The 14,179-nt window shown below is 40.5% G+C and overlaps 1 protein-coding gene across 4 annotated transcripts in view; it reads left to right on the top strand.

The window, feature by feature from the left end:
• Positions 1–7,422, top strand: part of gabrb3 (gamma-aminobutyric acid type A receptor subunit beta3) — a 42,918-nt gene extending 35,496 nt beyond the window's left edge. For 2 of the 4 annotated variants that reach the window (XM_084355467.1, XM_084355464.1), the window contains 3 exons: positions 2,174–2,418; positions 2,649–2,729; positions 4,677–7,422. In XM_084355467.1, the coding sequence (XP_084211593.1) occupies positions 2,174–2,418; positions 2,649–2,729; positions 4,677–5,024 (674 nt within the window). In that variant the 3' untranslated portion in view covers positions 5,025–7,422. The remainder of the gene's footprint in view (positions 1–2,173; positions 2,419–2,648; positions 2,730–4,676) is intronic. The other 2 variants (XM_084355465.1, XM_084355466.1) reach the window with 1 other exon arrangement.
• Positions 7,423–14,179: the final 6,757 nt, after the last annotated feature.

Below are 14,179 nucleotides of genomic sequence, written 5' to 3'. Positions count from 1 at the left end.
TTGCAGGGACAGCCTCATAGATGGGCAGTGGAAAATGACGTCTGAGGAGATTAAACCCTGAAATCTCACTGTGTAGATCAGGTCTATCAGGTAAATGACAGTTTAAACCGGCCGTAGACTCCTTTTTTCTTTTAACCCATCATTATGAAGTAATGGTTGATTGAATACTGTAATGGCTGTAGGAAAATGACGTCATCTACCTTTTAGATTGTAAAAGCAAAGTCCTACCCCTTCCAGTGTGGCCCCATGGGACCTGGGACAGGGACAGGGAGAGATGAATACATTATTTTTGTCTTGTTTCAATCGTGGACATGCTAAGGATTGTAGCTTCCTGCTGATCCCATTCCTTATACTTCTTCTCTTGTGTCTTTGCTTTTGAAAAGCTAAAAATGGCCCCATCCTCCAAGCTCGTCAGATGCCAAATATCACACCTACTACAGCCGTACACAAGCTGTTTTAACAAAAAACTTGACAGACCTGCTGTGACTAGTTACAGCTGCTAAGGCTATAATGGAGGGGGTTTAGCAAACGGTCGGTGATCATCCGTAAGATGTCGCCTTTGATTACCGCTGCTCGATCTTGTCCCTGCACCTTTCTTTTACCGGTGTAACGTGAAAGACGGCGGTAAACTCTGCAGCACTGCACTGAAAATATACCAGGGATTTGTTGAGTAACCCTCTCTCCTCTGAGCTCTGAGAGACTTCAGATTCTTGCTCTTCGCTTTTGTTCTGCAGAAATCGATGCCATAAAACCCACAGTGCTCTTAACACCCCCACACATACAGTACTGTACAGTGCCACATTTTGGTTATAATTATGTAAGCCTGAGTCGACAGAAATAGACGCACCGTCCGGGTCGGTGAGCCATCCAGGAGACACAAAAACAACACAGACACATTTATTGTTGATGGTGCACATTATGGAGAGAATTACTACACTGCTGTTTGTTGTGTATTTGCTGAGTGCGTTCACTCGCCGTGTGCTACAGGAGCTGTGGAGAGATTTCTGCTTATCCGAGCTGAGTAAGGTCAGACTCGCCAAGAAGAGGAGAGGCATCCAGGAGCTTTCATCTGAAAAAGAAAGCTTTTTCTTGATGTTGACCTTTTTTTAAACCTACTTCTAATCAGGTTTGATAGAAATGTTTGTACCTGTTGGTTCGACCTCAACAGAAGAGCACAGTGCTCTTTCTTAAATTTAGCCCTTAATGCTTCACAAACTGATTTTTAATTCAAGTTATAATTAGAGCTGCAATAATTAGTGGAAGAAATTTTAAACGGAAGAGAAAGATCTTCTTTTTTTTATGCCTAAACAAACTAAATAAACAAACTCTCTTTGTTTTCATGACTGAATAAACAAACTGACCTTAAAGGACAACACAGCTTCATACTGTTTTACTTGGTTCATATTTGGCGGACCCTGCCACCTTTCTAGCTTCAAACAGTGTTCTGGGAACTTATTTTCCTCAGAAGAGCTTATTTATTCAGTTATAGAAAAAATAAATATTTCTGAGTTTGTATTATTCCCTAATTAATATTATAAAAATAAATTTAGTTGACTATTTTCTTTGGTATTTTGATAATCTTTGATAAAAAAGGAAGAAGAAAATTGTTCCAGCCTCTTAGAAGTAAGGATTTGCTGCTTCACTTTGTCATTAATGACAGTAAATGAAGAGTCTTTGGATTTTCTGACTGTTGGTTCGACAAAAGAAGCAATTTGAAAACGTCACGTTGTGTGTTCCCACTCTGCCTATAGATTTCACAGCAGGATGACTTCACACACATTGTTTCCAGGCTCTTGGAAAAGTTTTGCAAATATAAGCCTTCATGGTTTAAAAATTCATACTACAAAGAATTAATAATTGAAATAACTGACCTTGTTTGCAGTTTCAAGTGTTTTACATACATTTCTTTCATAACTGGTCGTGCACTGGGGGAAAGTGAAGGTTTGGCAGCAAAGGCTGAGTGCCGGCTTCGCTTAATGTGAAAGAAATTGGATGATTGGTAACTTTTTTCATTATGGGAGTGAGCCATCTTATTCTTTAACTTATGAGTAATGATTCAGGAGAACATCTGTAATCAAGCTTATCCCTACACAGATAAAACACTGGCTGTTTTACTGACATGAACATAATCTATGTGGCGCTCCTAATTCGTTTTCCTCTTCTTCTCCTCCAGGGATCACCACTGTGCTGACCATGACAACCATCAACACCCATTTAAGAGAGACTCTGCCCAAGATCCCCTACGTCAAAGCCATAGACATGTACCTGATGGGCTGCTTCGTGTTCGTCTTCCTGGCTCTGCTGGAATACGCCTTCGTCAACTACATCTTCTTTGGACGAGGCCCTCAGATGCAGAAGAAACTGGCTGAGAAGGCGCAGAAGGCAAATAACGACCGGGAGAAGTTTGACAGACCCAAGGTGAGAAAGACCTTTAACACATACTGTACATGTATGATTATATGTAATGATAAAACATCAAGTAGTAGATGGTTTGGATGTATAAATGATGTGAGAAAAATAAAGGGCCGCTGCAGCAATTTCAGTTTCCGTGCAGTGGACCAACTTCCTGTTTCTCCCATCAAACACTCAGCTGACACCCGACCGAAGCTCAGACAAAAAGGCTTTCTGTTTGTGTTTCTCCTGACTAGTCCTTTCTGGAAGGAGGCAATTGCAAGTCTTCGTCCGTTAAACTGTCCAATCAGGTACAAGGGCGTCGTCACTCACGACGGGTGAGTGTCTGTCACTGCCTGTTGTGTCACATCTGTGAAACCCTCCGCTGAAACTTTGCTGCTGCTGCTGCTGCGAGGCAAAGTTTGACCTCATTTAACAAGCGGACATGTTGAATCACAACATCTCAACCAAGCAGTCATAACAGTCATAATCACCATCGCATATACTCATCTCTACATTTCCTCTGTAGTGTTTGACCTTCTTATTGTTGGTGTGTGTTTGTGGTCCTCGTATCCTCGACAGTAAACAAACCAGACATCTCATTTATCATATGTATTATGTATACACGCAAATGAATCTATTGTCCTTTTAACTTCATTGTTGCAAAAGAAGCAACGTCCTGTTTATCCAGAAACACATTAGAGGCTACATGTAACACATTCATTAGGTTATTCTAGAGATCAGCTCCATGTGTGATTAGACAAGAGCCCCTGCGCCCTCGTCAACATGTGAAGGTGAATGCCGGCACTTACTTTTTTCCCACTTCAGACGCTGGTGATAATACAGTGAGCCTCAATCGACGACTCTGAAGGACGCAGTTCAATTCCCTCATGCCAATAGATCCAGATCAATTTATATTGTATCGTGTGAACTCCTCCTGTCTGGTCAATTAGTAGTTAATTAGTAGCATCAATAAGGATATATCATGATGCATGTATAAAATATTGATCGCTGTTTGAAGGTCACAAGTCCAAAACATATGCAGAAAAACTTTTGTTTCTTACAACATGACATAAAAATGACATCTTCTAGTTAGGGCTCGCAACTCATCAAAAAATAATCAAGACTGTAATATGACCATGTGCAATATCCAATAACCTGAAGCTGCAATATTGTTTTATTAACAGTATTATAATGAAATACTGTGAAGCTGCAGAGCTACAAATCTTCTACAAATGTCACATCTGTGTGATTTTAATAGCTTTTTTCAGAGAAAATGAAAACTGTGATGCAGAAATGATCATTTCCACTAATTGTGACTCATATCTGGTGTAATAAACTGTATAATGTATGCAGGTCTCATAAAAAAAGAACACATAACAAACTTTGAGTGTAATCTTTACCACTTTGCATTTAAGCCTCATAAAATAGATGTATTACTTATAAATGTTCATAACATAAATATGTTTTTTTATCATCATCATTATTATTTAAACTAAAACCAATTTAAGAAGAAAATTGCTGTTTAAGAAACGCAAAATAAACTTAATCGAGTGTCTCGTTTGAAAATATCTCGATAAATAAGAGGTCTAGTTCCATCTTTAAATGAATGAGATAGATATATCAAAAATATAATTAAGGCAGATGTTAAGGATTTAATTCTTGATCTACTATAAGGTGAGGACGCTTAAGGAAGTGGTGTATATCGTAGCGGCCTACTGAAATTTGCTGTTAAAGAAATACTACTTACATGTTTTGTGTGTCGCCCCTACAAACAACCAGCTGTAGGATTTAATAACACATGAACTTTAGTTTTTTTTATCACATACATGAGGTCTGAGGTTGAGCTGAAAAATGCTCATGTAAAGGGACCAGTTTCTTTCATTCATCTGAAGTGGAAAGAGCAAGAAAATAAATATTCACCTTGTCACTTCCTCTCATGTCTTGTACCCACACTGTTATATGACTGTGTACATACTGTGCCTCCTATTTGTGCCACACGGCTCCGAATGATTTATGTGTTTTTGTGTGGGAAGCAATATCTGTCATGACACGAGTATTAGAGGCATCCGGTCTAACCTTGAGCTGATTTGTGAGAAGTGATTTAACTTTGGGACAGGAAACCTGGTTCTGAAGGCCGCTCCTCTGTTTCCCAGGCTGTAATCTGTCAGCCTGCTCCGAGACGCCGGGCCCCGGGGCCTGACGCATGCCGCACCCGTGTCATCAGTCAGCGAAGCCTCAGCTCGCAGCCCATTTTTAACGGCGCTCTTGTCTGTTGTACCTAGGTCGACTCCCAGGGGAACATTTTGCTGACAACCTTGGAGATCCACAACGAGGTGGGAGGGAATGAGATCACAACCACGGTGAGCGAGACCCACAACTCCTCCTCCATGACACTGGACAACTCGGGGGTCCAGTACAGGAAGCCGAGCATGCCGCGAGACCAGGGGCGCCTCAGCCTGGACAGGAACGCACACCTAAAGAAAACCCGCCTGCGGAGACGATCGTCGCAGCTCAAAATCAAAATCCCAGACCTGACGGATGTGAACGCCATCGACAGATGGTCACGGATAATATTCCCCTTCAGCTTCTCCCTCTTCAACGTCATCTACTGGCTTTACTACGTCAATTAATGCACTGATTGTTTTTTGTAACCCATTTCTGTCTTTGTTTGAATGAGTGAACACTTCTCAATGTAAGAAACTCGATACGGTAAATTCCCCTTGAACTTTTTTTTTATCATACACGTGAAGACTTTGATGACCGAACTGCCACTCAGACAGTGTGCGTCTGTATCTGCACAGATCTACAGACCATGTATTTTACAGACGTTCGTGTGCTGTGAATGACCTCTGTGAAGAGCTGGGACATCGTACCTCCTGGGTGGAGGCACAGACTCTCTGCAGTGTTTACAGGACGCTGTGTTGGGTCGGTTATTACAACTGTACCCGTAATGTCAGTATGAAATGTGGTCACTGTAATACAACTGATTGCTATTGACACGACAGCTGACAAAGATTCATATCATCAATATATCTATAGTTAATCTGCACATGGACAAATACGATCATATGAATGCAGAACTCTGAGTTCATGATCTGGAAATGATTTGCAGAGTTAAAGGAATAGACCGTATTCACAAGGCGGCCATTTTCATGTGATACCGCTCAAGGTGGGAAGCTCAAATGTCGTATTGCTGTGGTCCAGGTTGTCATATAAACGTGGGATATCTGACAAATAGTTGTAATTTCACCTCTTTCTGATTGATCAGCAACTGAAAAGATAATGGACAGGCCGTAGGAGGGCCATCAGGCTGTATTTTAAGGTAAAACAGCTGATGTTAGCATTCAGCCACTTTCTAGCCAACATTACCTTTTGATAGTGTTACACAACCTTGAATATCAACACACACCTTAGATGCATTTATTTAAACCCAGAAGTGCACGGGTATGTTAGCTAGAAAGTGGTTGAATGCTATAGTTAGCTTACAGATTATCAAATACAAAGTTTTACCTTACAATATGGCCTAACGTCCCTCCAGATTTTCACTGTCCATCATCTTTTCAGTTGCCACCATGTGAATACGGTCTCTGGTTCAATCTTTTGGGAAATACTCAAATTTTCTTTCTTGCTGAGATTTAGATGAGAATTTTGATATCTCACATACAGGTATGCAAAATATGAAGCTAAAGCCAGCAGCTGGTTAGCTTAGCTTAACTTAGCTCAAAGACTGGAAGCACGAGTAAGTAGCTACGTGTATTTCCTAAAATCTCGAACTATTCCTTTAATTTGCCTTGGAGTTAATGCCGCCAACTGTTCACTGGTTGTTTTTTGATGTGGACACTGGAAATGCTGTGACCTTTGCTCCTGTGATGAACAGGTGATGTAACACTGTGTCAGGATGTCAAAACGTAACGTTGATGTCAAAGCCCAGTTTTTATTAACAGGAGAGAGGCTGATGGAATCCAGACCAGCATTTTATAAAACTGTCATTCATTGCCATTATTCAAAGATATTTGGTAAGTATGCTTATTTGCTCTCTTGCTGAGATCTAGATGGGAAGATTAATACCACTTTGTCAGTTAGCTTAGCCTAGCATAAAGACCGGAAGCAGGGGGAAACGGTAAGCATGACTTTATTTAACATGTTTAATCTCATTTGTTCAATCCAAACTTTAACAGGAATGTAAAAATGAAATGTTGTGTTTCACGGGGAGTTGCGCGCTGGAACTATTTACTACTAGTCAACAACTCGTCATTCATACATTTCTTAGTGCGTGCAGATTAAACAAACATGATTTAAGATGTTAAAAGGTCAACTTAAGAGGTGCTAGTAGGGGAATTTTGTTAACTTTAGACAGAGTCAGGCTCGCTGTTTCCCTCTGTTCTCTCATCTTTATGCTAAGCTAGGCTAATGGCTATTGGCTGTAGCTTCATATTTATTGTATAGGCATGTGAGGTATCAATCTTTTCATCTCACTCTCAACAAGCAAGTGAGAAAGAGTATTTCCCAAAATATCAAACTATTTCTGTAACATTTGCAATTACCCATTACAATAACCCAGCATGTCATATACCCAACAAACAAATGTGTCAATTTATGTCACATGACAGTAGAAAAAAGCTTCCCGGGCTCTACATAAATATGCACAATATCCAGTCAGTTTACACTGTTTCGCTCCGTCGTCACTGTGCTTTCAGGACTGCTGTCACGATATATTATTGATTTTGTCAAACACCTGTTGAATGCAGCATAATTCACTTGGCCTTTTTCTTTTTCTTTCAGACTGCTTGTTGTACGTCTCACGTCAGATTTTAAACAACTTTCACATTCAGATTTGTTGATTCTCCATGCAATTTAATGTACATACTGTAACTCTGAACATTTTCTTTCAGTTCACACTAATTACATGGCTTTGTTGTCAACAGTGTTTTTGCTCAGTGATTTCTGGCCTCGCTGTTTTGTTTTTGTCAGTCTTGACACAACATTATAATTTCCTATTGTGTTGTAAATATAAAACACAAAATCACAGCTTGTGATTATTTCCATTATTTCCTGAAGAAGTAAGTAGATAGACGTGAAATGCTCTTGGAGAAAAAGGAGTGGGGGGTTTTTAGACTCTCCACAACATCCACTTTTGGCATACATAGCTCGCGACGCACCATCTGCACCGCTCGACTGAGCGACTCGCAGCGCGTAGGAGTGACACCACCTGTCAGGAGTCCACTGAGCTCAGCAACACCCATGTGCAGCCGCCTGACGGAGCCCAACATCCCATAAGAAATCAAACATAAACGCATCACTGATAAACCAGGTCGGGCTTGATTTTATTTTTTTTTTAACTGCAGGTGAATTTCCTGCATGTTCCTTTAAAATTGTTCGTCAGTATGTTTGATAATTGCCAACAAGGTGTTGACAGCCACGACTCTGAAGAGAAAAGTTTCTGCTGTGTGTCATAAACAAAAGAAAACAGATTTGACAAAACTCGACAAAGGAAAGAAATAGGGCTCATGGAAATGTCAGAAGTTTTGCAGATAGATCACCAGGATCATTTATTCGTCCTGCAGGGACAATAAAGGGCCTGTCCAAAACTTTGTCTCAATCGATCGTGTAGATGTTGCAAAATATGTGAAAACCATGGCTGGTACATAAAAAATCAATCCAATACTTCTTTGGACAATTCATTTACCCCACCCTCATGCTGATGGAAAGTCGGGTGAAGTTTTGTAGTCCACAGAACATTTCTGGAGCTTCACAGCAAACCAGTGTTGCAGTGTTCTCCTAAACAATTGAAGTAGATGGGGACTAGTTAGTTAAAAGTTAAAAGACTTCATTAACACTCATGATGTTTACACAAGCTCATGCAAACAGTGAAGATTTTCACCAAAGTCAGTAGAAACATCCTCTGGGGGCATTGAATGTAAAAAAATCTATGACAGAGAGATAGTTCAGTCCGGATCAAAGTGGTGGACCCACCCATGGACTACCAACATTGCAAGCATGGTAAAAAATCCTCTTGGCAACTCATAAACTTCACAAACCACACAAACCCTTAGAAATAAACCGAAGTTTGTTTTTATATCATGTATATTTACTGCTCCAGGGTAATAAAGTCAAAGCGTAAATGATCTTCAGCAGAAAAATACCATAAACCAGCCAGAAGAGGCAATTTTCTTGCGGGACCTCGTCAGCAGAAACAAACCATAACAGTGATATGATCCCTGTTTTACAGTTTTACATCAACGGCGGTGAGGTCACGGCACAGCGGCTGTCAAATGAGCAGCACTGTTATTATTTTCTTAAGCTGCGAGACAACTGTAACCATGCCCTTACTCATTCATTAGTCATCTGCATTCTTCATGTATCCTCTGCGTCCTCTGTCTGCTGTATTATATCTCTACAAACATTAGTCATTCTAATCTCATTTCGGTCACCACGCCTGTTTTGTTCCTTATGAATGGATGAACGGCTGCGTGCTACGCCGGCACTGCAATAATTCAATTCGCAGATTACATCTGATTTATAGTCGCGCACTTCAGATAAATGAAAAGCAGGTGTGTGTTTTCGCTGCGAGCTGTACGTTATGATGATGTGACACACGAGCGGCAGATTTTCTGGACTGAAATCTCTCTCTCTCTCTCCTGCATTAGCATGAAATCTGTATTCAGCCACCTCCACTCCTCTGCACTCTGATTAAATGGCTTTGTTCGGGTGACAGATGAGATTAATCAACGCACTGGAAAAAGTTCTTGGATGTAATGACTAATAACGGTTGAATGAAACAGGGATATTTTACATGAAGCACGCTTAATACTACAATATACGATCATAGTTTAGAGGATAATGTGCTTCCAACTTTGTGTCAGCGGTTTGATGAAGGCCCCTTTACTGTTTCTACATAACATCCATGAACAGAGGAGCTCATCTCTACACCTCCAACACGTCTGGGATGAACCGACTTTATGTCAGATCTCATCACCTAACATCAGTGATGGGTGACGAATCCCTGTAGCACGATCCCATGTGGAAAAACCTGAACCCAGAAGAGTGAAGACCGTTGTAGCTGCCATGGAGAGCGAGATGCTCCACAATAACACATGTTTGGGGGAATTCCAGTATTTTTAAATCTCTGTATTTACACGTCTTGGTCTGTAAATGATTCATATTTACAAAAGGTTTTGGAGTCGCTGCAGTAGACCGCCTCAGCTGGCAGCCGCCACACAGCTGCAATATAAACCTAACTTCACAGCTGACTGTCTTTCATCATTATAACTAAAAGACAAGAAGGAAAATGAATGTTTTCAAATTGATTTTGTTTTCCAAACTGCTTGGGGACTCTTCTACAGATACAGATATGGTTTTAAAAGCTATCTAGGAGTTAATGTTAGTTTGATTAGTAAATACTAGCTAGCTCACATTTGCATTAACATTAACTGGCTAAAGTTGCTTTCCAGCAGATGAACTGGGTAACGGCTTAGTAAGAATAATGCATCTTAATAGATCATCTCTAACTCTTACTGATTTGATATGTTTTAATTACCTTCACTGTGAAGAAAGCTGTGGAGGTCCACAACAAAAAGTTTTCTGGAGGCGGGGCTTTGTCAAACGCTCTGTTTTAGCTCCTGTCTCTTTAAGGCCCCCCCTCCTGAATTCCCGGTCTCCTCTGATTGGTCAGCTCACACGTCTGACCCAGCAACGCTAACAACAACAGAGCAGTTGTGCTAAAACAATTATTACGTGCCAAACTAGCCACTGAGCGTAAATTATGTAAATGTGCGACATTGTGATGTAGTGTGATGTCACAAAGTCACGGAATTAAAGGTGGGACTACTGACGAGGCGTTTCAGGAGCAGTGTTTTTTGTGGAAAAGAGGAGCTTCTGTTGGTGCGGACTTTGACCTTTATAACTTTTAAGATCTTTTACATGCACAAGAACATAAAACAACACAGGATGATAATACTAAGGTCTCCTTTAACGCACAAAACACCTCATAAGCAGAATTGTGTTCTTTTTGTAAGAAGCGAGAGCACTCTCTCATCTCTGAAACGTGCATAGTTAAAACCGAACTGCATACCACCAAACTAATCTCTAAATCTCTTTGTCTCAAACTCAGATTTAAAGCACAGGACAAGCCATAAGAAATGTCAACCAATTACTGCACCGTGACAGTGAAACTGCAATAAAGTTGCCACATCAAAGCGGGCATGCAGTGTGTCGAGAAATGACAACTCCCGAGAAAGTCTGATAAAAAATCCCAGAGGACACCGGACTGTAAACCCTGCTCAGAAAACACTGCTTTGAGGGATTTGACGATATAATTAAGGTTTTTACAGGGAGGCTGTCAGGTGGGTGAGAGAAAGTCACTCAGTAATTGGCATGTAAAACAGGGATCAGATGGTACGGGGCGAGTAGTAACGTTGAGTTTAATGACTGAAATGAAATAACACTGAGGTATTTTTAACCACCAGATAAGATGTTCTGTGTGTTTCTCAGCTCAAAGTGATGAGATTCTCCCCTGATGAACCTCAGGACATGTGTGAGCAATAAAAGCAATAAAAGGAAGACTTTATTGGGCTTCTTTGGGAAAACTACGAGGAAGCTAATTAGACCGGGGCTATAATAAATTTCTCGGTATAATGAGACAGACAGTTTGAATATCTGTACATAGACGCAGGATAATTCATCCAAATGAGTGATATTAAAACCGGAGGCGGGAGCAACAACAGCAGCAGCAGCTGCACTGTGAGTAATCCCCCCGAGAGCAGGTGTGGTGGACCAGTAACCAGGAGGCAAGGCTGCAAACACAAATTGGATCTCCGGGTTCATCAAGGAAGCTCTTCATCACCAACGCAGCGTGAGCACCGAGATGTACGATGTTGATATCAACCAGAAGCCCAATTCTTCATGTCCGCTGATACATAAAGCATTTTTTTAGGTATAAAGTTTGGGGAAAAGTACAACTTGTTCACAACAACATGGTGTAAAATCTTCAGAAATAACAATCTGATAATCTTTTGACCCACACTGACGTCATTTCAGTTATCTCATGATGGTTTGAACACGTGAGGGGGCAACACGTGAGTTAAAAACATTTAAAAAATAACAAAAATCCTTAACATAATGTTTTGACATTATGACGTCTATTTGTTGTGCTGCAGAGAAGTTAGCATGCTAATTAGTTCGCCCCAAGCCCGTCCCACTCTAAAGCTCCAGTGTAAATACCAAAACACGTCGGGTCCCCAAGCTCCTCTACCGGACTGCTAGCTGCACAGCTAACTGAGCTAACAAGCTAATGGCAGCTGCAGTTACAGGCAGTTAGCTGTTACTCTAGTGATATGCTGCCAGATATAAGACAGGTGGCCAATTCTTACATATTGCACCTTTAATACAACACCACTGTACTCTACAATAATGTAATCATACCTCTACAAATAAGGTGATTGTATGCAGATATATGTCTTTATTAATACACGGGCACCCATGAGAGAGAGAAGAAACTTTTTTTTATCACATACAATGTAAAATGTAACTCGCAGACTCTGCATTTAATGCATCCCGGAGGAGCTGTGGGCAGGAACCAACTCCAGGTCTTAGCCAGTGCCTTAATCAAGGGCACTGACTGGAGAATTAACCTGATTTATAACTGCTGACAAATACTGGAATGCATGAATTAACACCTAAAATGTCAGTCTGTTTACAACTATATTATGGTATGTTATTAACCGCTAATTAAATGTTTATATACTGCTAACAAATGCTTAATATGGGGATTTAATTGCTACTGTCCGTCTGATTACCTTAGCTCTCATGTTGGGCTCCTTCATTCTAGTGTCCCTTTCTCTTCTAAATTTTGGGTTTCTGATATCAGTCGTTAGCATGATGCATCATGGGAAATGTAGGATCCAGTTTTTTAGGAGATCTGACTATACGCGTAATTTACCTTTGTTTTCCATTTCTTTCCGAAACACTTAGTTGTGAGCGCCTCACCTTTATGGAAGTGCAACACTAAATCAACGGAGTGCCCCTTTAAAACAACCTCACGTGGTAGAAAAAACAGCAGAGTGAAGCAAACCAGTTCTGACTTTAATCAAAAATGCCCAATCATCATAAATTAAAAAGAATAAGAAAGTAAAAACGTCACAATGACTGTTTTTATTGCGCAGCCACGTGGCCGGACTTTAAAGCTTTAATGAAATCCTTTTGTGTTGTTATATGATTTATGCAAATGACCAATGCAGATGTGCGCCCCGCCCTCTCATTAGCAGGAACACCATTACGCTGACAGGAGAGTAAACCACTCGGACAAATGTACAGCAGGTTCACAGCATCACAACTCACCACCTGAACTCATCACTTTTATCAGCTCACCTCAGCTGGATGTTAACGGTGCAGCCCGGCTCGCCAGCTGGGCCGCACTGCGTCCAGATGCTCCTGCTGCAGTCGCTCCCCAGATATATGGCTCGTCCTTATAGATGCACGGAGAGCTGAAATGGTTTGAATTTGATTTCATTTTAATAAACGTGTCACATAATCGCTGATATACTACAGAACGTTTTTATTTGATAATCATTAGCCCCTTTGTAGTGGCTGGGTGAGGAAAAAAAGCTCCGGCAGTGTTTCTTCTGAAAAAACACCAAAGTACTCCACACAAACTGTGACCCCACGACACCACACTTCTTTCTTCTTCATCTATAGACCGTGTGTATGAACACTTCAGCACCACGGAGATGAATCAGACTCGAATCACACAAGGTCGAGGTCAGATACATTGTCGAATTTAGCCTTTGAGCTAATTACATGAAACCTGCACGGATGCTTCTCTGATCATCGCTCTCAGTGAATCTCCTCAGCGTACGTTTTGTGTTTAAAAAGCAGACTCAACAACAATGTGAGGAAGAATAAAGGAAATCAACTTTGCACTGCGCTCACTTCATCTTGTTTGTGTGTTCGTGTGACTGATTCAGCAGAATGTAATAAATAATCGAGAGGTAACGATTCAGTTAATGGATGTTTTCTAATCAGAAAATTAGACCAAAGTCAAATCATACGTCAGAACTGTTAATAAACACAAGAACACGTTCAATTGTTTATCATTCTTGCATCCAGATCAAAACCAAGACAGTCTTTGAGTCCATTAGCTTTGAAACCCGGCTGATTGTATCTTCTACCTCCTGCTTTTTAAACAATGTTTTTTAATAGCATGGCATCAGATCTGTGACAGGCAGTCAACACTTCTCTTCTGTTATGCTCTTTCAAAGGTAGAATAATTGTTTTGGGTGTATATAATTTGATTCATTATTTTGATGGAGAATGTTTGAAGGCTTTATACGGACGTCTGTTCTGTACATTCAATGAACAAAACATAAGAAGAATTGTTTTGGTGTTTTTGGAAAAAAGAAATAAAATGTCAGTGGTCATCCTAAAGACCTGTCACTGATATATAACTCATGTCAGAGTGAAGTCATACGGTCCTAACTTCTACCAGCTATATAACTTTTTGTTGTCGATTGATTAACACATTCATATAACTATACTGCAGTTTTGTTTTGTTTTTATTATTATTTCATGATTCAGACTCTCACGTGATGTAGCAAAACGTTAACCTGCAACATTTGTTTTTCCTCATACCAGCACGCCATGAAAGACGCTTACTGTACTGAAACATTGAAGTGAAGTGAAATGATGTGGAATTAAAGACATTTTTTGCAGCCTTAGTATGTGTGAGAGAACACAGGACGCAAAATATCCGTGCTTTTCAAGTCGCCATCAGTTTCCAGCTACAGTATAA

This window comes from Pagrus pagrus (genome assembly GCF_965226575.1).
Source record: "Pagrus pagrus genome assembly, chromosome: 6".
NCBI classification, from domain to species: Eukaryota; Metazoa; Chordata; class Actinopteri; order Spariformes; family Sparidae; genus Pagrus; species Pagrus pagrus.
The sequence above is the reverse complement of the archived record's forward strand: the minus strand, read 5'-3'. Positions and strand labels throughout refer to the sequence as shown.